Source organism: Ochotona curzoniae, unplaced genomic scaffold (genome assembly GCF_017591425.1).
Source record: "Ochotona curzoniae isolate NIBS_2020 unplaced genomic scaffold, NIBS_Ocur_1.0 contig_4064, whole genome shotgun sequence".
Taxonomy (NCBI): Eukaryota; Metazoa; Chordata; class Mammalia; order Lagomorpha; family Ochotonidae; genus Ochotona; species Ochotona curzoniae.
In genome coordinates this window covers 10,164,716-10,189,079 of record NW_024466107.1, presented here as the reverse complement: position 1 = coordinate 10,189,079, position 24,364 = coordinate 10,164,716, and the positions used below count along the sequence as shown (strand labels likewise).

Here is a 24,364-nt window from a genome sequence, read left to right as displayed (position 1 = left end):
GCACAAATTAGACATGAATAGTTTTAAACATAAATTCTATAAAGGATTTGTCTAGAAAGAATGAGTAATAAAGGGGGGCAGGAAAAGAGTGAGAAGAAGTAACAGAAGATTACTTCTTTGATTTTATAAATCACTGTTAATACAAACAAAAATTATTTCCCTGCACATATTGTGTAATTCGTTGGGAGTGTGCAGGCTCCTGTTCAAGCGATGCTGATAATGATACTAATAGTTTAATTACAACTTGCTGCTCAAAGAGATACACAAGGCTGCTGATTTTTAAACCAGTGGTTACAATTACTTTTAAATGCAAGGGAAAGGCACATCTGTGAATGGATCTTATTTTATTAGGAGAGCAACTGGAGACCAGCTGGGAAATAAACAATGCCCCAGGAGTGAGCAGTCAGTGCAAAATTAGAGCAAAAATGGCAGATTTGAGCATTGGAGCCGTAGGTGTCAGACCTAGGAAACAGGAGGAAAAAGTAGCTGGGAAGGGACATTTTCCACAAGATTCCACACTAGAGAGGGTCTGCTTACTTTTCCCCTCCACTGCCCAGCCTATAAAGTCTGATCTCTCTGTCTCCATCCTTTGCTTCAGCACCACTGAGAAGAACAGCTCCCAAGGACACCCCATGGAGCAGTTCCATCACCTTTGGGCTACAGGCTCCTTTCCACTTTGCATTTAGCAGTATTTTAAGGGACATAGAAATTAATGGGTGCCAGTGTAGCTAGTTTACTCCCAGATAAAAGGAAGACAAGTGCCACTAATCTTTTAATTAGACCCTAGAGCAACTTAAACAGAACAAAAGATTACAAGGGTAAGCTGATGGCAGAGTGACTTAGTGTAATTGAGTAAAAGCTGAAATCTGAAACTCTTTTTAGTGCTTCATTTTTGTTTTGTTTTGTGTTGCCATAAAAAGGATTAGCGAAAGGTAAATAATCTTGACTCTGCTTTAGACTCTATCCTACTCTACTGATTTTCAGAGAACATAGGTAAGTCTGTTAGCAAAAGCATCAACAGATTAAGTACTACAGTCAATGCATGGGGGAAAAGCAACTTGGTCTTAAAGAAACTTTCTCCATTCTATTCCAAGATTCCTCACAGCCATATGCTGAGACTGGAGTAAGCAGCTGAGAGACTAACAGCTCCAAGGCGGGCATCATCATTCCCAACACCATGCCACAAGAACTAGGGAAGCTTTCTTAGCAGGCTTTTTCTTTTTTTCTCATCTCCATATCTAGATGGAAACACTTAAGATGTGATAGGACATCCATAATTAGAAAAACAAGATCACCAAGACAGGCAAATTGCAGTTTAAGCATCTCAGTTCCTCTGGTACATTCAGTTCCCATTCTCCCAGCCCATAAACCTGTGATTGCTCAGCCAATACATCTCATGTCCTCATTCAGTTATTTTTTTGGAGGGGATGGAGGTGGACATTTCTCAACAGAGCATCAAATACCCATCAGCTGACACTATCTTTGCTCTAACACACACACACACACACACATACACACACACCTTGGCTTATTTCTGTTATTGAGGGTTCAGCTCCCTCAATAAGTAAGAGTGTATCACCAGTTTTTAACACATATTTTGAAAGACACTCTTTTGAAGAAAAAGCATCTTCTTTGCACTGGAATTTCTGGAATCAGAGGATATCCTGGAGAAGAAAAGCTAGGAGGTGGGCTCATATGAACAGTTGGCGCTGTGAAGTCGGTGTGAGCAACTCCCTCTGTCATGGTGCCCACCTTTGAGAAACTTGTTCAGGACACTTGGAAGCAGCAGCAGAGGAGCCAGAGGGGTCTGGTGTGTCTTAAAGCCCACACAACAGAGTCCTCTTTGACCTCAGGAATTCCTCAGTTTCCTTTCTGTCCACCTGCTCTCTCATTTTCCCCTTTTTCCTGCTTCCTTCGCTCTCTCTCTCTCCTTCTTTCTTTCCTTTTCCCTTCCTTTCCCATTCTTTCTCTAGCCTTCCTTCTCTTCCTCCCCTACCTCAGTGCCAGGCAACTTTGGACACTGTCCCGGCGACAGCCCGCAGTACCCACACACGCGTTCGGCACAGCAGGCAGCCTCATGGCCACCACGTTGCTTTCCTAGTGTTTGATGCAAGGAACAGCTTGACTCCCGGCGGTCAGCCCCGCCCCCTCTCATCACTCCAACATCCGCAGCTGCGGCTTCACCCGAGCAAGACCGCTGGAAACCCAATGTCACCAACAAGTTCCAACCCTGCAGCAGGCGGGCCAGGCCAGGAGTCTTTGAGGCTGGCCCGCCGGGCGGCGCAAGGTGCATGGCACAGGGCGCGTGGGTACCCCAGGTCATTGTTGTAGCTGACAGCACTTTTCTTCCCTCCACGCGGGGACTCGGGTGACACTCAAAGCCCTCCTCCACTCCAAGACAGCCCTCCGCCCCCACCCATCCCCCACCCCCACACACGCCCTCCTCACACCCTCATCACACAAAGAGCGAGCCCGAGAAGCCGGAGGGGCGCGCGTCCTTACCCGCCCCGAGGTTGAAGGAGATCCTGGCCTCGGCGAGGTAGGGCGTGTCGCTCTTGGAGCGCACTCTCCGGATGGGCCGTCGGTCGATGTCGTCCTCCGAAGATGCCGCCATTAATGTGGGAGGCAGGAGCAGGGTCGCCCGGCGAGCTGAGAGGGACAGGAGCCCGTGACAGGGAGAGAGGTGCAGAGGGAAGGGGGAGGGGAGGGGTAGGAGAAGAGGGAAGGGGATGGGAAGGGAGGGGGAGAGAGAGGGAGCAAGGAAAAGAGAGAGGGAGAGAGAGAGAGAAAGAGAGCGGAGGAGAGAAAAGGGTGCAGGGAGAGAAAGAAAACCCGTTAAGGATTATGGACTGGAGCAGAGATCAGGCTACCCCTGGCTCGCCAGCCCCGGGGCTGCCCCCATCCCTCTTCGCACTGCAGGGTTCAGGCTCAGGGCTCTGGGAAGATACCTGAGTTTTCAGCGCGGACACAGGCAAGCCTCAGGCCGGCTCAGGCCCGCGAGAAGACTCCCAGGCAAAGATGCCCAGTCAGCACCGTGCAGGCTCCCGCCAAATGCACTTACTCTGCGCTTCAGGTGCGCACCAGGGTGCCCAGAGCCTACAGGCTTCTCCAGGCTGAGGGCGCGCTTGTGAGACAGCCCAGCTGTGGGATCCCCTCCTGTCACTCCTGCGGTGCAAGCCCCAGTCTCCCTCTGTCATGGAGGAGGGTATGGTACTCAGGGCAGCCCTTTGCATCCTTTCTCGTATCTACCGGTTCTAAAAGGCTCAGAAGCTCTTGATCTGGTCCTTTACTGGTTAGAGTGGAAGTGGAGGAAAAGCGTGTCCAAGTTTGGGAGCAGTGAGAATGTGGACCGGGCATATTCATGTAGAAACGAAGATCTTTCTTACCATTCCTAACTTGTAGAACACATGTCTTTTTTTTTTTTTTTTCCATAGCACCCACTCAGCTTCACCCCCAGCTTCCCTTTAATTTGATCACTTCAGCACAAGTCATAGTGTTTGGATGGGGTGTGTAGACTCTGCAGCCGGGAGAGGTCAAGATCAAGGGTACCTGAGGCTCCTTTGAAGGTCTGCACTGCAGCCTGCAACGCTCCCTGAACCACTGCACAAGAACCTGAGCTGTGGCGCTCCCAGTCTATTGGCAGGGGAATCCCTTTGATGCTCGTCTGTCTGCAGCTTTGGTCACCGGGGCTTTGTGTGGCCGGAGGCTGCCACTCTTGGAGTACAGACAAACAAACCTCCCAGCTCCAAAGGCCAACCCGCTGCAGAGCGCTGCCCTTACATCTCAGGGGAGGTGTTGCTTGACAAGGCTCCACTTCCACTGTCAGCTCTAACTCTCATCTGGTGATCTCCCACCCTCACGCCTTCCTCCCTCTTATCTTCCAACACGCAGACCAACTCTGAGACTTTCTGTGGCATCTGCCCTCATCATGATGGCCTATTCATTCCCGATAGGCGTAGATTAAAAATGGATGTTTTCTATTCCAAGAGGCACAACAGGGACCTTCGGTTTAGGAAATGAACCAGGAAGGTTAACACGTTTAGATGACCGATTGGGCTATAAAGCAGTATTGTGATGGTGACAGTGTCGTTTTTTAAGGAAGTGCAAAATGTGAAGAAATAAACAGAGACAGTTCTGAACATTTGTAAAAACGATGCCTCCTTTCAGCAATACAGTGAAAATCTTTGCTGAGAATCTTTGCACTTCCCCTGTCCCCTTGTATTTTCATCAGTCATGTTTCTAGGAAAATGATACAGCATCATTTTAAGGAGTGGTTAGTTCCAATTTTACTGATACTTCTTTGAGTTGGGGTATTAATGATGATTAATATAGAACATACATTCCTGGGCCCTGCGCTATAGCCTAGCAGCTAAAGCCCTCACCTTGAACACGCCAGGATCCCATATCAGCGCCGGTTCTAATTCCAGCGGCCCCACTTCCCATCCAGCTCCCTGCCTGTGGCCTGAGAAAGCAGTTGAGGACGGCCCAAAGCCTTGTGACCCTGCATCTGCATGGGAGACCTGGAAGAGGCTTTGGGTTCCTGGCTTCGGATTGGTGCAGCTCCAACCATTGTGGTTGCTTGGAAATTGAGTCAGCGGATGGAAGATCTTCCTCTCTGCCTCTCCTCCTTCTTGTATATCTGGCTTTCTAATAAAAATAAATAAAAAAAAAAGGGAAGATGAGGAATTAAATATTACTAACAATTTGTTTATTCTTCTGCAAAAGAGTTTAAATGTACTTTAAATGTAATATCATAAGCTAATATTTAATTCTTGATACACTTTTAATTAAAATGAGCATAAAACCCTACCTCTTCATGTTCTTAAATTCTTTCACCTTCTTTGCACTTCTGATGACTACCTTTCATGTTTTAGCTTCCCTAATTTGCTTTCTAGTTCTTCATCTAATTTTCCCAATATCCTTTTCACGTTGCCTTTCTTTAGTTCTAACAGTTCCATTACAGATTCTATGCTTTTCCAATATCCCCCTTCACATTCATGACCCTTTAAGAAATATCTCATGGGGTGAGGTCAGAAAGGTGTCCTGGCACGGGAACCAGTGATGGTGGGCACAGCTCCCACGCAATGGTTCCATCACTAAGTGTCAGGAGACAGTTCAAAACACTGGCAGTATGAGTCTCAGTCGCCTCAACTGAGAGTGATTTTCAAGGTCTCCATAGCTAGAATGGTTACATTTATTTACAGCTATTCTTGTATCTCCGCTGCTTTTCACCAATGCCCATGCATACTTTTGCTCTAAATATAAGTAAATACGTTGGGTTTTTTTGGTTTATTTTTATTTGTTTATTTATTATTATTATTATTATTTGGTTTGTAAATTGTCCTATTTAGGAAGGCACAAGCTTGCCCCGAGTGATTTACTTCATGCGATTCAAGTCTATTTTATGTAACTCTATACCTCTAAAATCTATTTTCTTTAACCCTAGACTGTCTCTAGCATGTGGCAATTGCTCTACTGTGATTGTATGTATAGATATGGATGTCCACTGTAGAAAATATTGCATTCAATTGTGAACTCATCCCCTCAAGATTATCTCTCTTTGAAAATGACTGCTGACCTGGGAGACAGATACTTCAAAAGTTTTTATTTCTTTATTGGAGAAACGGGCACAATAAGCTTTAATCTACTAATTTATTCCTCCAGTGCTCATGATGGCCAGGACCCGGCTGAGGCTAAACCTGGGAGCTAAGAGTGCAAATCAGGTATTCTATGCAGGAGACAGGGAGCCAAGTAATTGAGCCGTCATCTGCTGTCTCCCAGCAGGTGCATCAAGAGGATTATGGAACTGGCAGCACATGTGGGACTCAAACACACGCACTCCGGTATGAGATGCAGGTATCTTACTTGGCATCGTAGCTACAGATATGTATCCTGCCAGCCAATATGCTAATAATTACTGCCCTGCAGTTGATGTGTTAACATGATACGTATTGAAGAAAAACAAGTGACCCAATAGGATGCTTAAAACTAACATTCTATTCATTGGTCACTATCATGGAAGAGGATAGAGGTGGGAAGAGGAAGGAGATAGAAAAAAGGATGTAACAATAAATCTGCACTAAGAAAATTCTTCTGGAGCCAGAATTGTGGTGCAATACGTTAAATTGTCCTGTGATGCTGACATCACCCCGTGAGCTCTAGCTCAAGTCCTGGCTGCTCTGCTTTTGATCCAGCTCCTTATCAATGCGCCCGGTAAAGCAGTAAAAGAGGCCCCAATGACTTGGGTTCCTGCCGCTCCCACGGGAGAGTAAGATGACATTCCAATGTCTTGGCTTTAGCCATTTGGAGGGTGAGCCAGTGGATGGAAGATCTCTGCTGATACTGCTCTGGAATACTGTCTTTCAAATAAATAATTCCTTGTTTCAAAAAGGAAAATTACTGATAAGCAAACCTTAACCTTTAACTATATGATCTAAAGTGTGTTTCGAAAATGCTCAGACCTCAGAACCACCCCAAACTTGAACCTACTGTATCAGAAGGGGAGGGATGAGACCTGTGCACCTAGATTTCCAAAAGGTTTATAAATCTCATCAACTTTCACTACTTCTACTCAATATGATCCTGCAGAGTTTAGTAGGCAACATTGCAAGTAAAAAAAACATTAGAATAACGAAATGGTTTGAAAACAAGAACATTATTAGTCATATTATGACTGTATGCCTAGGCTATTTATATAAAAATGTCACTGGAATAAATCAATACAAAGCTCACTTTTCCTTCTAAATGTCAGCAAAATTAAAAGTTTAAATTTTCAAATAACAGTTATAACAGTGTCAAAACTATCAAAAACAGGGGACTGGCCTTGTATGGTGGTGGGTTAAGCTGCTACTTCTGACATCAGCATCCCGTACTGGGACTCAGGTTCCAGTTCTATCTGCTCCCTTTCCCATCCAGCTCCCTTCTAAAGTGTCTTGGAGGTCAGCAGTGGTTGACCCACATACATGAGCCCTGTCACCCACGTGCAGATCTGGATGGGGAGTCTGAACTTCCAGCTTTGGATGGGCCCAGTTCAGACCCTTTGCAGCCATTTGGGGGAGTGAATCAATGAATGAAAGATCTCTCCCTCTCTTTCTTTCTGTTACTTTGCCTTTCAAATCAGTAAATACATCTTCATTAAAAAAAAATTATCAGGTGCCAAAGAATAAATTTAAGAAAAGATGAGTGAGGCTTTTTATGAAAAACCAAGAAAGATTTTCTATGTGAGTTTATGAAAAATAATAAAACTGCTGCAAGAAATCTAGATCTAAATAATTTTTAAAAATACAATAATTTTATTCATTTCATTCAATATTATGAAAGACATAATATTGTTAGGCCACCAGGCTCTTCCAGCTGACCTGTGGATTCAGTACAACTGCAATCAAAATGTCAAATCGTCATTATTTTTTAACATGATTACAGAATGCATAGGAGCACTTATAGATGTTATCAATCAAAACTTATTACAAGAGTGTAGGATACAAAGACAAAAGGAGATAAATAAACCAACGAATAAGAATGAAGAATCTAAAAACATGCCCATACGTGGAGACACTGGACTGCAGCAGGAGTCCCATTGTAGCACCGAAGAGAAAGAATAGGCTTTTCAATGGGTTTTGCTAGTCACTTGCCCGTCTTCCTGGTGGGAGAAGACAAGCCTTGAACACCACCTCACGCAATACGCAAAATTCAACCCCAATTCTCATGGACTTTGATGGGAAAGGTAAACACAGTCTCTTCTTACAGTTTTTGCAGTTTACATATTTATCTTGATATCTTTCATTGTAACTTCAAAGTTTAGTCTAATGTATCAAGGGTCTGCAGGCTATGCTTCTTTCTTTGATTTGTCATATTCAGCTTAGAATCAACTTATCAAGTAAAAGAAGCTGAGATTTTTATTAGATTTGTTGGATTTACTATGGTTGTTAGATGTGTTGTGCTTATTGTAGCAAGGATCCCCACCCATAGGAAATCTGCACTAAGGGGTTAGGAATCAAGGCGCATGATAGAATGTATTAATATATACATGTGTAAAAATCATGTATATAATATGTATATGATATATATTAGATACATGTATATGAAGCTTATAATACAGTTTAAAACTTAGATATGTATATAGAAAACAGAGCAAGAAAATTCAGTAAAATGTCATTAATGGTGACTCCAGCAGAAAGTATGTAAGCTTTCATTGTAAACTGGTTTTTCACAACTTTTCCATCTCCTTTAAATTGTAATCAATCAAATTTAAAAGGTTAGTACTAAAACGATTTATTCTTATTTAAGACAGTTTGGGGAAAGATTATTTTTTCAAGTGTTTCCACAGATGTAGGTTTCCACACCAATACAAGACTTATATTAAGGGTAAAATTATGCCAGATGTATAGTAAGCTTTTTAAGCTTCGTTAAAACTTGATTTTGGTGTATTATAAACAGACTAAGAAGCTGGACTATACAAATGAAAATATGGTTTTCCATTTGCATATCTAACAAGAGATAGAAGCCTAGCGGCTTTTTTACTTCAAAATTAAATCCCATATAATGTCCATAGTTACAAAGAGAATATTGAAAGTTGTTCATGTGGAAAGTATAGATGTAAATCAGGATGGATATCACTAGCTATAATATCCAACCAACTTACAATGATAACTTGAATGTCCTAAATAGACTGAAGAAAAACAAACCCCAGAATGTTTTTGGACTTTTAATTACAACTAAATTTAGTGTGTAGATCCTAGAGGTTTTTTTTCCTTCTTTGAGCATATCACATGCATATATTGCTAGAAAATAGAAATCTGGGGAATTGTTACTGGCTTGTATCCGTTGTCTGTACTTGGATCTGCCTTTGAAGGAGAAGCTGTTGACTGTACGGTGTTGGCATTAGTTCTTTCTTATATTTGGCTAATTTTGAAGGGATCCATAAGGAAGAGGGGGGCGGCTGCCATCTTGTTACCATTGCTACCCAGGATTCCAGCTACACAATGTTCCTACTAGCCCCAATTTAGTTTTTCTGTGTTGCACAATTTTGGGGAGTACACCCTTCATGTCACAAATTATGTGAATCTAATTATGGGGTTGTAAGCCCTATAACTGATGCATCCGTAACTCCAAGGAGGTGGCTTCCATTACTCGGTCTTCAGACAGCCCTCTCTCTTACAACAAGGCAGGCATACTTGTGAATTCTCTCTGTTTGGTGAGGCATGTATACCCAGTATTGTTTGAATTGATGCTGGGCAGAGACGGATGCAAGATTGTTCAGTAACAATTCTAATAGTGGCAGAGTGATCTATTTTGTAGAAGGCCCACATATTTGTCCTTGCAATGTATTACCCAATTTAAATATCACTTGATGATGCCATCACTGCTAATTAACAACATCTGTTCAAATGTATAAATCATGTTCTCTGTGTGTTTTGAAAATTTCCAACTTTTGTGAAGATGTGTGCGGTGGTATCCAGGTTCTGAAATCACTCCCATTCATCCCCAAATCTTGGTGTTCATGCCTTTGGGAAGCCTTCTTCCATAGGAGTCAGGGTTGGTCTCTGTGACCACAGTATAGGTAAGTGTGATGGTGAACCACTAAGGGAGTGATATAAAATAGGACTCCTGCATTGCTTTCTCTTTCAGTCCTTTGCTTTGGTAGTTAGCTGCAGTTTTATGAGGATAAAGAAGAAAGCTACAGACAGGTTCATTAGCAAGGACTCAACCTCCTGTTACGTGCTATGCGCATGAACTACTTGGGAATCCCGCCAGGTTTTCAGATCCACATGCTCACTGTCATTTTAAGTTCTGAACCAGAACCATGCAACAAAGACACTTATTCCTGATTCACACACGAGGTTAGACAATTCAGGGATTTAAACACTAGGTTTTGGAGTAATTGGCTATGGGGTCATAGATATGTTGTACCCAAGGGTTCTCAAGAGACTAAGCTTTCCCTCACAAAGGCTTAGGTGCTTACAGTTTATCAGAAAAGCCATATCTTAACCACTTTCATGGAACAATTCACAAGTTGTGCGTCAAAAGAGATGTGAGCAAAAAATAAGTGGCGGCCTCCTTCATGGAAGGAATGTTTTGGTTACCACTCTCACATCACTACACAAATATTGTTTTTTGCTTTATCTCTGCACATATTCTCAGATTCTGTAATTTCTATCTGTATTAATATGTAACTAAAATAGTATGGCTAATAGTTTCCTCCTGGACAACAGGAAGTAATAGCTAACAACACAGGTACTGAGTTTAGCCTCCTAAGTTTGTACATAAGTTTTATATTTAATAACTGCATGGATCCAGGCAAATACTTACCTCTTGTGCATGAAGCTATAAGATGGGACTGACATTGTGCCTACACCTACGACCATTTCATACAATCTGTATGAAGTTTCTGGCAAAGGAAATTCCAGAGAAGCTTTCATTATATTAAAACCATTATGGCTTGCCAGTTCCAAGTAAGACTGGGACTGCATAATTAAACCTTGGCATCATTCCAAGACTCCATAATTCTAAAATCTCATTTAAGAAGTCAGTGAATTCTTAAAGCGCATGATCTGACATAGGGAGAGGTTCTGATGGAGGAGCTTGGGAAACTCATCTGTCAGGACACAGTCCCTGCAGGTGAGTGCAAGAACCACAATAGGGAGCAACCCAGATCAGGCCAGAGGAAGATACCTACCCTCATACATTTGGCATAGGTCAGGGGCAGACAAGGCTGAGCTAGTTCACATCATCCGCTGGCGAATCTGAGCGCCAGAATAGAGTGCGAGTCAGGCCAGGTTCGGTTGTGACAAAAACCAGTGCACATTAAGGAATGCCAAGGTGAGGTGAGCTGTACCAGATGTGGTCACAGCACCCAAACAGCACTAGTAGGAACCAGGGAGGGAGAGGGTAAAGCCAGCATGGAGAATGTGGGCTCCCCTGCTGGACACCATTCCCACTGGAGAGCATGAGTTGGGATGGGGGCAGACCAGACCAGGCAGGGCTACAACACCTGTGGTCTCATGTGAGCTAGATCAGGGAAAAGCCAGGCTGGGCTAATTGTTCCTACTGGTGCAAACACAAACTAGAGTGGGTGAGGGTTGGTTGGGCTTTGCCACATCATCAGATGGCAGAGGCTGGCACCGGGGCTAAATCTGTCAAGTTAAACTCCAGAACCACCTAGAGAGTGCATAATCAAGGAGTGGGAGAGGCCTAGTAAGGAGATAGTGGGCACCTTCCTCTTGGGTTACCACTCCCACTGGAGAGCACAAAAACCAGGACAGGGGCTGGGGTGGCTTGACAGAAAGGCACCCGCCAGTATGTGTGTGGGCTGGATAGTAGGCTTGGTTGGGTTGAACTGGGCTTCAATGTCCATTGACATGTATGAGAGCTGAGTGGGATGTGGGACAGACTGTACTAGTCTGTGGTACATAGTGGCAAGCACGGGAACCAGGGCAGGGAGCAGACCTGGTGGGGGTTATGAGGAGTCTCAACTAGGCTGCAGCTCCCACTGGTTTATGTGAGGACCTAGTATGAAGTGAGTAGGATCGAGCTGGACTACAACACCCATTGGTTCAAGTGGATGACAGGGCTGGAAACAGAACTGACCCAGCAATTGCAATGACCAGCATGTGCATAAGCTGATTGGGGCGACAGACTGTGACAGACCCTGTACTGGCAAGCACACCCGAGAATCAGGTCTGGGATCATCTCAGACAAAGTTTCTTGGGAGATCCCTCCAACTGAACTGCTGATCTCAGAACCCCAACCATGAAGAGACTATGTCAGCCAGTGGATTCTGAATAAATTTCATTGTGATTGGGATGGTGAGATTGGCAGCAATTCAGAACTGTTGAACTATCAAAACTGCTTGAGCAGGCCCCTTGGAGCATGCCTCACATCGGGGACCTGGGATGGGTGGGAGGCTGGGTGGGGCTTCTCCCTTTGTTTCTCCCCTGACCCCAGAAGCAGGGAGCAAAAATGACATTAGTGTGGAAACAATGGTCTCACCCACTTTCCTGCCCTTTACCCTTTGTACCCTAATCAACTATGTAAGATGATTTAAAAAAAATAAAAATAAATAAGAATGAAATTTCAAAAAGAAAAAACCCATTATGACCTGCCAGTTCCAAGTAAGACTGGGACTGCGTAATTAAACCTTGGCATCATTCCAAGATCTATAATTCTAAGATCTCATTTAAAAAGTCAGTGAATTCTCAAAGCTTCGGTTTCCTTACATGAGGTAAAATGAATTCTCTCATGGGGCCCTGGGAGGATAAAACATTATATAAGAAATGTAAAACACCTAGCACAGAGCCTGAGAAATGGTAGGCGGGCAACAAATGTTCATTGCTTCCTTTCTTCCCAGTTTCTTAAAGTAGATACTGTGCAGGGTGGCTGGGGGCTGGCTGTTAAAACACACTAGATGCTGAAAAGGAAAATGTGTCCCAAAGCTTTGTCTGTTGAATTGAGTTGAACATAAACCCAGGGTTTCTATTAAGTAAATGCTGCACAAGCCTGATTAAGACATACAATTCACTTTTCCAATACAGTTTAATATTTAATAGTCAATTAGATCTTATTTAACTTTGCATTTTTCACATGGCTGGATTTCAAGATAGATGCTGAAATTCATGTAGCAATTTAAGACATAAAGGTTTAAGTATTTGTAATTCATATATTTAATGTAAAAAAAACCTTGACAAATCTTTATGTAGCAAATTGTTCCCTTGCAAGACAACTTTAGAAGGTAAAGGCTGTGGTCTTGAATTTCAACCAAACCCTAAGTATAAAACAGCAGGGATAGATACACAGACATTAGGCTGTAAGCAGCTGCTCTGCTGACTGTCAGGTTCAGCTAAGCCACCTCCTTCCAGAGAGGCAGGATGTTCCAGGGCAGAAATGAGGATGAAGACAGAATAACTCAGATTTGAGTCCTGGCTCCAGGCTTTGATGTCAGGCTATCTGGATCCTCTGAGACTTTATGTCTTGTAAAGTACAGAACTATTTAATTCATGCACTTGTGATTTTGAGGCAAATAAATATGCATAACTTCTGGGACATGTTAGGTGCTTCATGAGCAATATTCGCTTTTTCTTTCTTCTTGGAGCCTCGGTCTCAGCATCTGTAGAACAAGCCCATTGAAGGCAGTCCCTTCTGTGCTAAGCTTGATTCTTATAATGTAATGATTACACAGCTAAGTGGAATCTTAGAAAAACATAGGCAGCTGTGTGTGACATCTAATAAAAAACCTGCATCATTCTATCATAGCTATTAAGGCCTATTGCGGTTGTTGCTAGGGCTGGGGAGATAGGAATGTTCCTGTTTGTCTTCGTGGGTAGACTCATCTCGTACAGTGTGTAGACATCTTATTTGCACTCTGTTGGTCTACAGATGGACCAATGATAGTGATCAAATAATGGAGTATTAGAAAGTCTGTCTAGTAAACGATGGCAGAGCCGATTCCAGGACAGCAATCCAACTGGCAGAGTCACTGCTTGGGGTAAAAGAAAAAAAAAATCATTGAATTTTCTCTATCCAACTATATTAAAGTGAAGAAATCTGAGAAATTTGATTTTGATGTTCAAAATGGTTACGTGTGCTCATGTCTATAAAAATTCAGCAGGAATATTCGGCAGATTGTAAAGTGTACCTATTCTAGAAGATTTGCCTTGCTTTATTGGTGGTATTTTCTAACTATTCTATAATCATCATTGTGACACCAGCAGTAAGAGGGAAAACAAACTGTGAGTATGGCAAAAAATCCCCATGGGGACTTCATAGACGTTCCTGTTGTCTGACCCTTAGACGTTATAAGCACATCACATTTGCTTCAATTCAGTCTAAGGGATAGAGTTTCCACAATCCCTCTGTAATAGTTTCCTGAGGGAGGACAAGCAAACCATCCTTTGAAGAAGTTGAACTAACAGCAGAATTACGTAAAGTGACTCCATCGCCACAACTGTGTCTCACACCATTGAGGCACTGTTTTCGAATGGGTAGAGATGCATTCACTTGTCTGCTTATACATGCCTTTGCTGGTACGGCAAACCTGCCTACATGACATAGGAATGGTACGATACTATGAGAAGAATTGAAAAGAATCAAAAAGTTCAAGGTTATTGTTCTGGCTCCATTATAATACTTTTGTGACACTGAGAAGGTAGTAAAGCAATAGACCATGGGACTTCATCTGTAGAATCAAGATAACAGTTACTTCCCAAATTTACCCTGGGAGACTCAGAAGAGACTATGAATGTAAAGCCCTTTGCACATAGTGAGTCCTGCTGTCAGTCTCATTTCCTCGTGCAAGTTCAATATTCAGATTATTTAGCTAGGGCTGAGCACGGGGCTCACGCACCCATCAGTTGTACATTCCGATATTTGGAAAATGGCCTTCATTTTCGAACACAAGGAGAAAATTCGACTGTCAACTAGTTTCTCTTCTGCTTGTCATCTATAAAATTAAATTACACAGAGCACATAATTAACTAAATGGAACAAAAAAAGCTCTTATGGCATAACTCGACAGAAAAGTCAGACTTATTTTTAACGAGAGGTGACTCCCTTAGGTTGCCTTTCCTTGTAATGTTCAGTGACAAGCTCTGAAGCTCTACAAAGTGACTGAGCTCCATTAGATTTTAAAAATGCATTTTCTTCATAGGAACTTAGTAAAAGCTAACTCAGAACGTTGCTTCTTCTGAGAACATGAATTGGAATTTGAAATAATCTCACTGACTGCAAACATTTGATTCTCATAAATATTTCAAGTAGACTATTAATTTTAAGTGTTATTCCTAGGAATAAAATACTGCAATAACAAGAAAAACTTTAAAAAATTATTTGTTTTTTATGGGCAAGGCAGATTCAGAGACATGGAGAGACAGAAAGATCTTCCATCGGCTGGTTCACTCCCCAAGTGGCTACAAATGGCAGAGTTGAGCTGACTCAAAGTCAAGAGCCAGGAGCCTGCAAGGTGAGGATTTAACCACTGAGTCATTGCACCAGGCCTAGGAAAAATGTTTAATTTAGGTAAAGTTTCCTTTAAGAAAGAAAAAAATCTGAATGCTCCAAAAAGTATAAAAAGGAAACTGGAGGCCCAGTGGAACCTCATATTCATAAACAAATGTGTATATAGACATGATTTTAGGAATTAGCTAAATGTATGGAGTATTTTGGAGGATTTTCCTAGATCTCCACCATCAAGCTTTATGTTGGTTAAACGTACCTCATATAGGTGGTCATGAATTTGGATGTTCCCTGGGGTCCATATCCAAGACATTTTAAATATAATCTTCTCTTAAACTTTATTCTCTGTCTGCATCCCCTCTCTCTGTGAATGGCTTTATCAACCCTCCAGCAGTGCCAGTGGATCCTCCAGGTCTTTTGAAGTCCCCTTCTCACTTTGTGTTTACTAATGCTATCACCACAAAAGCGGGCAGCCATCAGAACCACTGCAATGGGCCTTTCTGAAGTTCAGGGAAAGGAAGATTAAAGACATTTCTTTTGGTGCCAAAAAATCCTTGAAATCCATGTGAGGTTTCTGTATAACACTCATTTTCCATGATTTCTTATTAATTTGAAACACAGAGTTCAAGAAACAGAGGGGGGCGGAAGGAGATATTTTCCACCCACTGGTTCAGTTCCCAAATGACTACAAGGGCCAAGGTAGAGCCACGCCTCATCAAGGAGCTGAGAGTTCGTCCTATTTACTGTATGGGCCCAAACTCTTGGGCATGTGTGCTACTTCCCTGGGTCCAACAGCAGGGATGTAGAATGGAAGTGGAGTAGCCAGGACTTGAACCAGCACTCCAGTATTGGAGCGCATGTGTGGCAGGTGGTTAAATCTCTGTGCCATAGCATGCTCTGTCATCTCCCGCCTGAATTCACTCTGTCAGCTCTCTGTTCCCTTCTTGATTAGAGTAGCCTCTTCTTGGTTCTCCTTCCTGCTGGGGCTTCTCCCCAGCCTGCCCTATCCCGTATCTTTATGATCTTTTAAAGAGCAAATCTGACAACAACCCTCCTCTTAGTTAGATTTTTTTGGTAGTACGACTACTCACCACAAGTCCAAATACCAACTCTTGCAATATTGCAGTCCCCCTAATTCAAACACCACATATGTTCATGCCTCATCACATGCCATTTCACACTGCCCAGAATATTCTTTTTTCTCTTCCTGAAGTCTAACTCAAACGCAAGTGAATTGTCATCTCTCATCTTGGATGCCAATTTGGAAAATCTCCCATGTCTGACAAACTAGGTTGTTACAGATGCATAAGAATTCAGTAGAGGCTGGCTATCAGTGGTAGAGCTGTATAGAGGAACGTGTTGGCATATACATTTAAAATTTTTAAATTGCTGATTTTTCCTGTAGTTTTCTAAAATGTAATCCAACACATTACTACTACAAAAGGTATTACCTGAAACTCACATATTGTACCGTAGCTTATGAAAACTCTTTTCATTTAATCCTTGAAAGTTCTATTTGGAGAAAGAACCTCTGTGACTTTCATTTGCATTGAAATGGGAAAAGCCAAGAAAAGTTAAACAATTTACCTAAAGTCAGCAGCTGGAAATTGGAAATGGAGCACAAAGTTCATGGAAAATAGATATCGTGAAAAAAACAATTCATGAGTTTCAAAAAATGTCCTGAAATAGACATTTAATTATATTTTCCATGAACTTTTTGAAGTGTCTTGTAGCTTGGTTTCAGAGCTGTTACACTCTAAATTCCAGATCCTAAAACAACCCTGACATCCTTCAGCTAGTACAGGAAATTACTTTCAGAGATTTATTTAGTCATTTGAAAGTCAGTGACAGAAAGACAGAGAGAGAAAGAGAGAGAGAGAGAAGTTGCAGGCAATGCAGGCGGCACCCTAACTAGCTTTACCACAGAACTAGTCCCATAGAGCAGGCAACTTTGTTTTACATTCATATCCTCAATTTTGTATATGCCTTGACAATAATATTGCAAAATTTCAAATGTATTTGGAATGGACAGGAAGTAAATGCAAACAAATTTAAATATTTCCAATTTTTTTTTTACTCTCCATTTTCTTTTGTTAGAAGTTTAAACACCACTCTTTCTTTTTTGCTTTTATATTTGCAAAAAGATGCACCTTGCATATGGTCTCTGGGTTCGTGTCTAGTCTTCCTGTTCAGTTTAGCGTCAGCACTCATTCAGTGGTTTTGCATCCGTGTGTGTATTTAGCTGCTTGCTGAGAAATTCTTGTAAACATTAAAAATGTATTGGTCACACGCTGGGGTTGATCTGCTAGGCCCCCTGTCCCTGCCTCTTCTAGCACAGGCACAAAGGATAGTACTGAACATTCCTTGAAAAAAAAATGGGTTTGCTTCAGCAGATGACAAGTGTGTATGCCATTCAAACACCTGTGAATTATTTACACTAATCGGTCATGGCTAATTACTGGGTGAAGATGGGCACATATATAACTCATTCTCTCATGTGACAGTGGGAGTAATTCATGCATTGAAATGATGTCATTGCATTTTCATGTCATTTTTCCCTTTGCCCTCTCTTCCTCACATCCTGCATTACATATGAAGCCTGTACTTCAGTGCATGGCAAAAGCAACTGCTGGTTGGGGGCAAAGACACAGAGAGCCATGGAAGACTTATGCATAGGTGAACTACAGATACCAAGAGTGTTTTGTGACCAGATGGTTGTCCTGCTCCCAGGGCACCTTCAGAAGCACAGGGCTAGATTTCACGGTCATCTCCATGTCTTTGAAATTGGCAGGCTACCTATTGCCACAAGAATTTTTCTCTTGATCTACCTTCCTCCTTTCCAAACATAATGTTCCCTGCCTTAAATACAGGTTTCAAGATTCAGGGTACGAGCAATTAATGGTCTCCAGTGGAGCATGTGGGAGGTTAAGGGGTAGGCTTGGTAGCTTGTCATCAAGAGTACAGCACAGCACGCTGCTTCCTGGCTAGAGTTCCAGAGAAGGAAACTAGAAACCAAGAAAAGCTTTCGTGTTTGCCAAGGCTGGTGGCTTAACTGTTACAACAGCAAGACTGGGCACTCTTCTGAACAATTGTCATTGGAAGCCACTTTTAGAGGCAGGAGTTTGGAAGACAGCATGATGTCATGTAAATAATTGGAAAAGCAAAGAGTAGAAACGTAGGACATCCCTACACAGGCAGAAGCTGGTGCAGGGTGTCCCAGTCCTACTGGCAATCATGTGCTGAATGGGGAGTGAGAGGCCTCAGAGTCATTGTTTCTGCCTTAGTCCTTCTGCGGAAAAGCAAACTAACAAGTCCCCACAAGGGCCATGCAAAAGGCCATGGCATAAAGGCACGGAGAAGGAAGACAACTGGCACGTGAACTAGAGGATGGAAGGTTGATCTTGCCCCTTCCCCCTCTGTGCCCCTAAATTAAAACAAATACATAAGTCTTTAGAAAAAGTATGCCATAGAGATATAATATGAAAATCAAGGAGACTTCCAAAAGTTCATGTCAAGTTGAATTAATAGGGTAAGTTCATTTTGGTGCAAAAATCGGTTAGTGAATTTGCTTATTCACAATACATATTTTTCCCATGAGGTTCCTGATGACCTTTATGCAATGTGAAAATGGCTATGACGCAGAGGTGAACAGAACAGCAAGACTAAAGGGTCAGGAAAAGGTGAGCAAAGACTTTGGGATTGGGCCTCGTGTTATGTATACAGGAGGGTAGAAAATGCACTTAACACTCTGTGTCGGTAATGGTTGTTAGTAATTTGCAACTGAGTGCTTTCAAACGTCACTGACCCTTGGGGACAGGGCTAAGATGCATCAGAGGTGGGAGTCCAATGCTGAAGACTCTGACAGCTGTTCTGACAGATTTCACAAGGTGGGCAAAGGGTGGAGGTGGGAGGGGAACAGGGAGGATGTTTGAAGGAGGGGGTGTCAATGAATTTTTCTGTGTTCCCTAAAACAACCTGCAGAGACTCTTAGCTGCTCCCCGTGATACTCATCAGACGTCAAAAATGGCATTTCCTTTGTTGAGAAAGACAATGCAAGTGACAGAAAGGCTGCCTGGTGACAAGCTACAAGGACTACAGTGCCTGTTCCTAATGCTGGGGAGTTATTTAAGACGATAAAAGAGGGAAAAATGGTGAACAGAATCATAAATTTGATTGCCTGGTGACTCAAGACAATTGACTGCCTTTTAATGTAGTTTCCCTGTAGAAGGTAATTCGAAAGTCTTGGGATATTGATGGCCTTAGAGCAAAGAAATCCAGAGTGTGGAAAGGGCATGCATGTGGCATGCTGAGATCCAAGTTTAGTCTCCATCTTCTTAGAAGCTGTGTGATTAAGGCATAAGGAACAACCACTCTGGACTTCAACATCACCACTCAGACAGAAATCTTCCTTTCAGTAACCTGCAGGATTAATTGCATTGACCTGGCTAGGAGTGGCTATTTCTACATGAGGGATTTTGACAAAATTGCCCTGGCTTTGGATCTGACACACTTAAATTCAATTTTCATGTTTACCTCTCTCTGAAGGCATAATTCTTTTTATGATTCTTTACCCTGCCAACCTTCAGTTTTCTAATCTTCAAGACTGGTAATTCCCATGTGTCAAAGTTTCTTTCAAGGACCAACAGCCTGTGACAGGCTCCCTTTTTCTTCAAAGCAATGTGTAACTTTCCAAATAGTTTGGATCCATTGAAAGGGATAGAAAGAAATAAAAAAAAAATATTCAGACAACTAGCTTCTGGATGTATTAAACCTCCTTCGAAATTAAATACAGGGCCAGTTTTCAGCCATACTTGCCTATCTGAAGTACTTGGGACAAAGGAGTCCCACTGCCCACTCTCTTGCTAAGGGTTCTTTCAGTCTGCAGTGTGCACCATTCACTTGTTATTCCTTAGACTTTTATGTTACCCAGAAATCTTGGTTCCAGGCAGGTTCTGGCGTTGGTAGGTCTGGGCTTGGAACCTGAGGGTTGGCATGTCTCACAAGGTCCCAGGTGATGCTCGGTGCTGCTGGTCTGGGGCCACAGTCTAAGGATCAGGTGGCTGAGGACTCTCAGTAGTGGTTTTCAGCCTTTGGTGTTGATGAGAATAATGTAGGAGCTTGTTGAAAACTGATCATGAGGGCCTCTGTCTGGGCCTCACAGGCGACCAGAGAGAACCACTGAGCCAGAATGCCCATTTCAACCTGAAAGTGCCACGACACTAATTTTGTGATTTTATAATAGGACTTGCCTCCCCTCTTAATTGTTGCCTACAGAATTACAGAATTTAAAGCTGTGGTAATGGGCACAGCGACTGTTTATCCTGTCAGCATCCCATAGGGATGCAGGTTCTTTTCTCAGTTGCTGCACTTCTGAACAGTTCCCTGCTAATGGCCTGGGAAAGCAGCCAAGGAGTACCCAAGTATTTGGGTGCCTGCACCCACGAGGGAGACCTGTATGAACTTCCTGGCTTTCATCAGGCCCGTCTTGGCCATTGTGGCAGTTGGGTACTGAAGCAACAACTGGAAGATCTATCTTTCCCTTCTTCTTTCACTCTGTAACTCTGACATTGTAGTAAATAACCAAGTCAAATATTTTTAAACAGTTATTTATTTTTATTGGTATGGCAGACTTACAGAGAGAAAGAGAGAGAGAATGATTTTCTGGCTGCTGGTTCACTCTGCAGATGGTCACAATGGTTGGAGCTGAGCCTATGACAGATTTTTTTTTTCTCCTTTGTTAATCAGCTAACACATCTCTACCTAGAGGCAAGCTTTGGCTACTCTCAACAACTTTGGATTAATATTTTATGCCTTATTTAACATATGCTCTTTCCCTGGAACTTAATGAGTTTAATAGATAGATAAATTGATAAAAAGGCACTTTAAACATCTTGTAATAAGTGGAGCTAAAAGATTTATTTATTTTGGTGCAAATAAGTTTTTAAATCCATTCCCCATGCTTTTATAACATGAGCTTCCCACGAGCTTTTTGATGACGCTCCCTTTGTAAAAATGGATGCAGTAACAGTTTTGAGAAATGAAAGAGAGACACTCAAGATTTCTTGCTTTCCACTTTGAAAATATTTATACCTCAAAAGAATGTCCAGTCAGTGTATAGGAATATCTGCATGACAGTGAGAATGGATAATTCAAACAAGCAATAAACACAGCAATTCAGTCAGTCACATCTTAGGTCATCCATGTTCCAGGTAACTCCATACCACACTTGAAATTACACTTTGTAATTTGAATTCACTCATCTTTGGAGCTTCTGGGGCTATTTGGCCATCCTCACAGCCCCCTGCTTCTGGGCTGGCCTGCCTGGGAAGACAGCTCATGTATAGTGAGATTCAGCACAGTAGAAGACTCTTTTTCCCCCCAGTGTTTTTCTCAACAACTGACTGCCGTGCTGTCCTCCTTTCCCCAGTCCTCAAAGTCTTGCATTTGATTAGATACAGATTATACCCATTCACTCTAGAATGTGAGCATTGGTTTGAAAATGCAAGGCTGCAGGCTGTGACACTCATGCCTTTACTCGCTTACTTGGGGCCCTTTGTCATAGCTAAGATTTTGGTCTTTGGTAAAGGTTAAGGAGCCTGTGTGATGCAGTGACAAGCTACATTCATCATGGAAGGAGAGCTCCAGAAAGGAGGAAGCCCTGGGTGATAGGTCCAAGCTGCCAGAAGCAGAGGTCCTCTCACCTGTAATCTGAGATGAAGGACAAGAAGGATGGGGATGGCATCAAGGCAAGCTTTCAGAATTTTTAGTTTTACTCTGAGTTGGGTTTTTGTGGGACAAGATACATTGTGTTTGTACATTTATGCAGTCTCTTTATATGCGTACACATGTATTTATGCATTGTTTTTGGTTGGAAATAGGTTAGGTTCCTATGAAGCCGAGTTTCTTGTTTGCAAGACAGTGGCTTCCCTACAAAATCTCAGATAGCAGAGGGATGGCCTTCTGCCAGGGATGTTTGTGGTACTCATTTGCTGTCATCTAATGTGTCTGATGCAGTAGACAAAAGACACTTACGCCATTGGTGCTCTTAACAACTGACGAGCTAGGCACCAGTACTGTCTCCATTTTGCACAGGGCTATCTTTAATGACAAGGATAGTAAGTGTGCCAGTTCCAGGGTGGTAGAAGAGGTCTTGAATGTGGGTCCCTAGATGGCTGTGCCAGCCAAGTAGCCATGGCTGCCACTGTTGTATAAAGTGCTGACTCTGAGGTCTTAATCCTGAGTTTCTGATTGAGGGATCCAAAGGATTTTTAGACATGATCTGTATCATCTCTTGGGCAATTCCACCCTTCCTTCAAATACAGAATTCCTTGATTGGAACGTCATTCTGATGATCACAAAGTGAACGTGACTCCGAGGAGCAGCAGTAGCTTGTGCTGCCACCTCCCCTGCATTTTCTAGTCTTTCCAGCTCTGGCGTCTAAACCACAGTCACGGAAGGTGACGATTCTGACCACTCCACCCCAGCTCCATCTGTTTTCAACCACCAGGCTGCCTTGAATCCTTGGAGACTCCCACATCCTGCTTGCTTTCCTTCCTTTAAAGCCCAGAGCCCACAACCTTCTTCAAGGTTGGCGTCGTTCCTGATGCAAGGCCAAGGGGTCCTCTACATTCCCTGTCATTCGCTGCTGCCAGCTGCTAACAGCTGTGCCACTGAGGTGGCTCACCCCACCAGAGGACACGATTCCTCCTTCCTAGTGGAATGGGCCAGACGTGAGCTATGTGCAAACTCAGGGCTGCTGCTGGGGAGGGAGTCTGGCCTTCTCCCCTGTTCCGTTTCTGCCTGCTTTCTGAATCTATTTCTAGCATCTTCTCACTCATAGTTCCAGAAGAGGCTGGAGGCGCTGCCCAAGATCTCCCCTATTCTTTCTTCAGGAATATTTTCTTGTCTTTTTACGTGGCTATGAGAAACAAAATTGACTCCCTACACCCAGAAAAATGAGAATTGGCTGTTCCTTTCTTAGCAATTTCAGCTCTGCTGATGAATCCATTAGTGACCCCCCACCCCTACCAAAAATAAAAATTAAAAAAAAAAAAACTGGACAATTTCCAACTCTTCTAAGAAGATGGGTCCTGATCTGGAAAGCAGAAACAGAGAAGGAGGAAGCTTGCAAGCCTTCAAGGTTGCCATGAGAAATTGGCTTCAATTCAACTTAAAACCAGTCCAGAAGATCACCCGGAGAAGTCAAGGCTGGGTGTTAAAATGTCCGATGTGAAGGGCCTATCACCTCCTAGCTAGGAAAGCTGCCAATACCATACAGACATTTGCATTTGCCTCTCAGATCTGCAACTTTCAGGAATTCAGGCACTTTGGTGTTTAAAGGTGGGAACAGGGGTCTCCTCCCGAGCACATCTTGGGACAAGCTCATCCTGCGATGGCTTTCAACACTTTCCATATGCCATGGAAAACAGCACATTGGTAAAAACGAGAAAGAAATCTCCTGCTGGCCAGGAAGCCCAGAAAACTTCTTTCTTTAACGTGATTAAAAAAAAAAAATGACATTCTAAACAGAAGCGCAAGCTAACCGAGGCCTGGGATAGCTTGAATAGAAATGCCTACATCAGCCGCCTTGCCCACCATCTCACACTGCACGGTTATTGTCCAAGGTCACTGCAAATGGACAAGGCAGCTACAGAAGCACCATCAGATGGCAGGGATCCTAACCCAGCCACATCTCATCAGCTAGGTTAGGGTGTCTTAAGACTCCAAGTGCAGCTGCTGTGAACTTGACCTCTTCCAGGACACGTCAAGGATATTCCTAAATCTCTTTAGACACAGCATTCAAGGGCGTTTCTGATGAAAGGTGGCTACACTATTTGGTTTGCTCTTTCTCCAAATCCAAGAAGTGTAGATTGACTTATTCCATTAGATGCCCCTCTCCATTCCAGTTTGGTAGAGATTTTGAATTTAGAAACAGCAAGTGTTGAACTCCTGGAGCAGAGCTTAAACTGGGACAGCCTACACTGTACTATTAATACAAAACATGTAGATGACGGGAATTTCCACATTTAAAAAAATTTTTGTTTTTTGATTTACCTTGAGCTCCTTGACTGTAGAAGAATCTCTGAGCTGATTCAACATCCAAGAGTCTATGAGCAGACTCGACATCCAGAAAATAATCCATTTTGGGATAATCCATCCTTGAGACTCCAAACACAGCTTTGTGAGAAAATGTTCACTTGGATGCCGCTAAAGAGGGGGAAAAAGTCACAGTATTTTAGACTGTTAAATATAAAGCATATATATGCCCTTCACCTTTTTTTTTTGAGTAAGAATATCTAATATCCAATTACAGCATCTCACAATTTGACTGACGTTTCTAACTATAAAGCTACCCCCTCCCCAAATTATTGTAGGCGACAACACATTTAGGCAACATTCATTAAAAGTAATATATTCC

General features: G+C 42.7%; 1 protein-coding gene across 2 annotated transcripts in view; it reads right to left on the bottom strand.

Annotated features, from left to right (window-relative positions):
- The window catches only part of PHACTR1 (phosphatase and actin regulator 1), a 517,458-nt gene extending 493,310 nt beyond the window's left edge, over positions 1–24,148 (bottom strand). Inside the window, exons 1-2 of one of the 2 annotated variants that reach the window (XM_040984149.1) lie at positions 24,001–24,148; positions 2,503–2,649 (exon numbers count right to left, since the gene is read on the bottom strand). In XM_040984149.1, the coding sequence (XP_040840083.1) occupies positions 2,503–2,649; positions 24,001–24,103 (250 nt within the window). In that variant the 5' untranslated portion in view covers positions 24,104–24,148. The remainder of the gene's footprint in view (positions 1–2,502; positions 2,650–24,000) is intronic. The other variant, XM_040984148.1, reaches the window with a different exon arrangement.
- Positions 24,149–24,364: the final 216 nt, after the last annotated feature.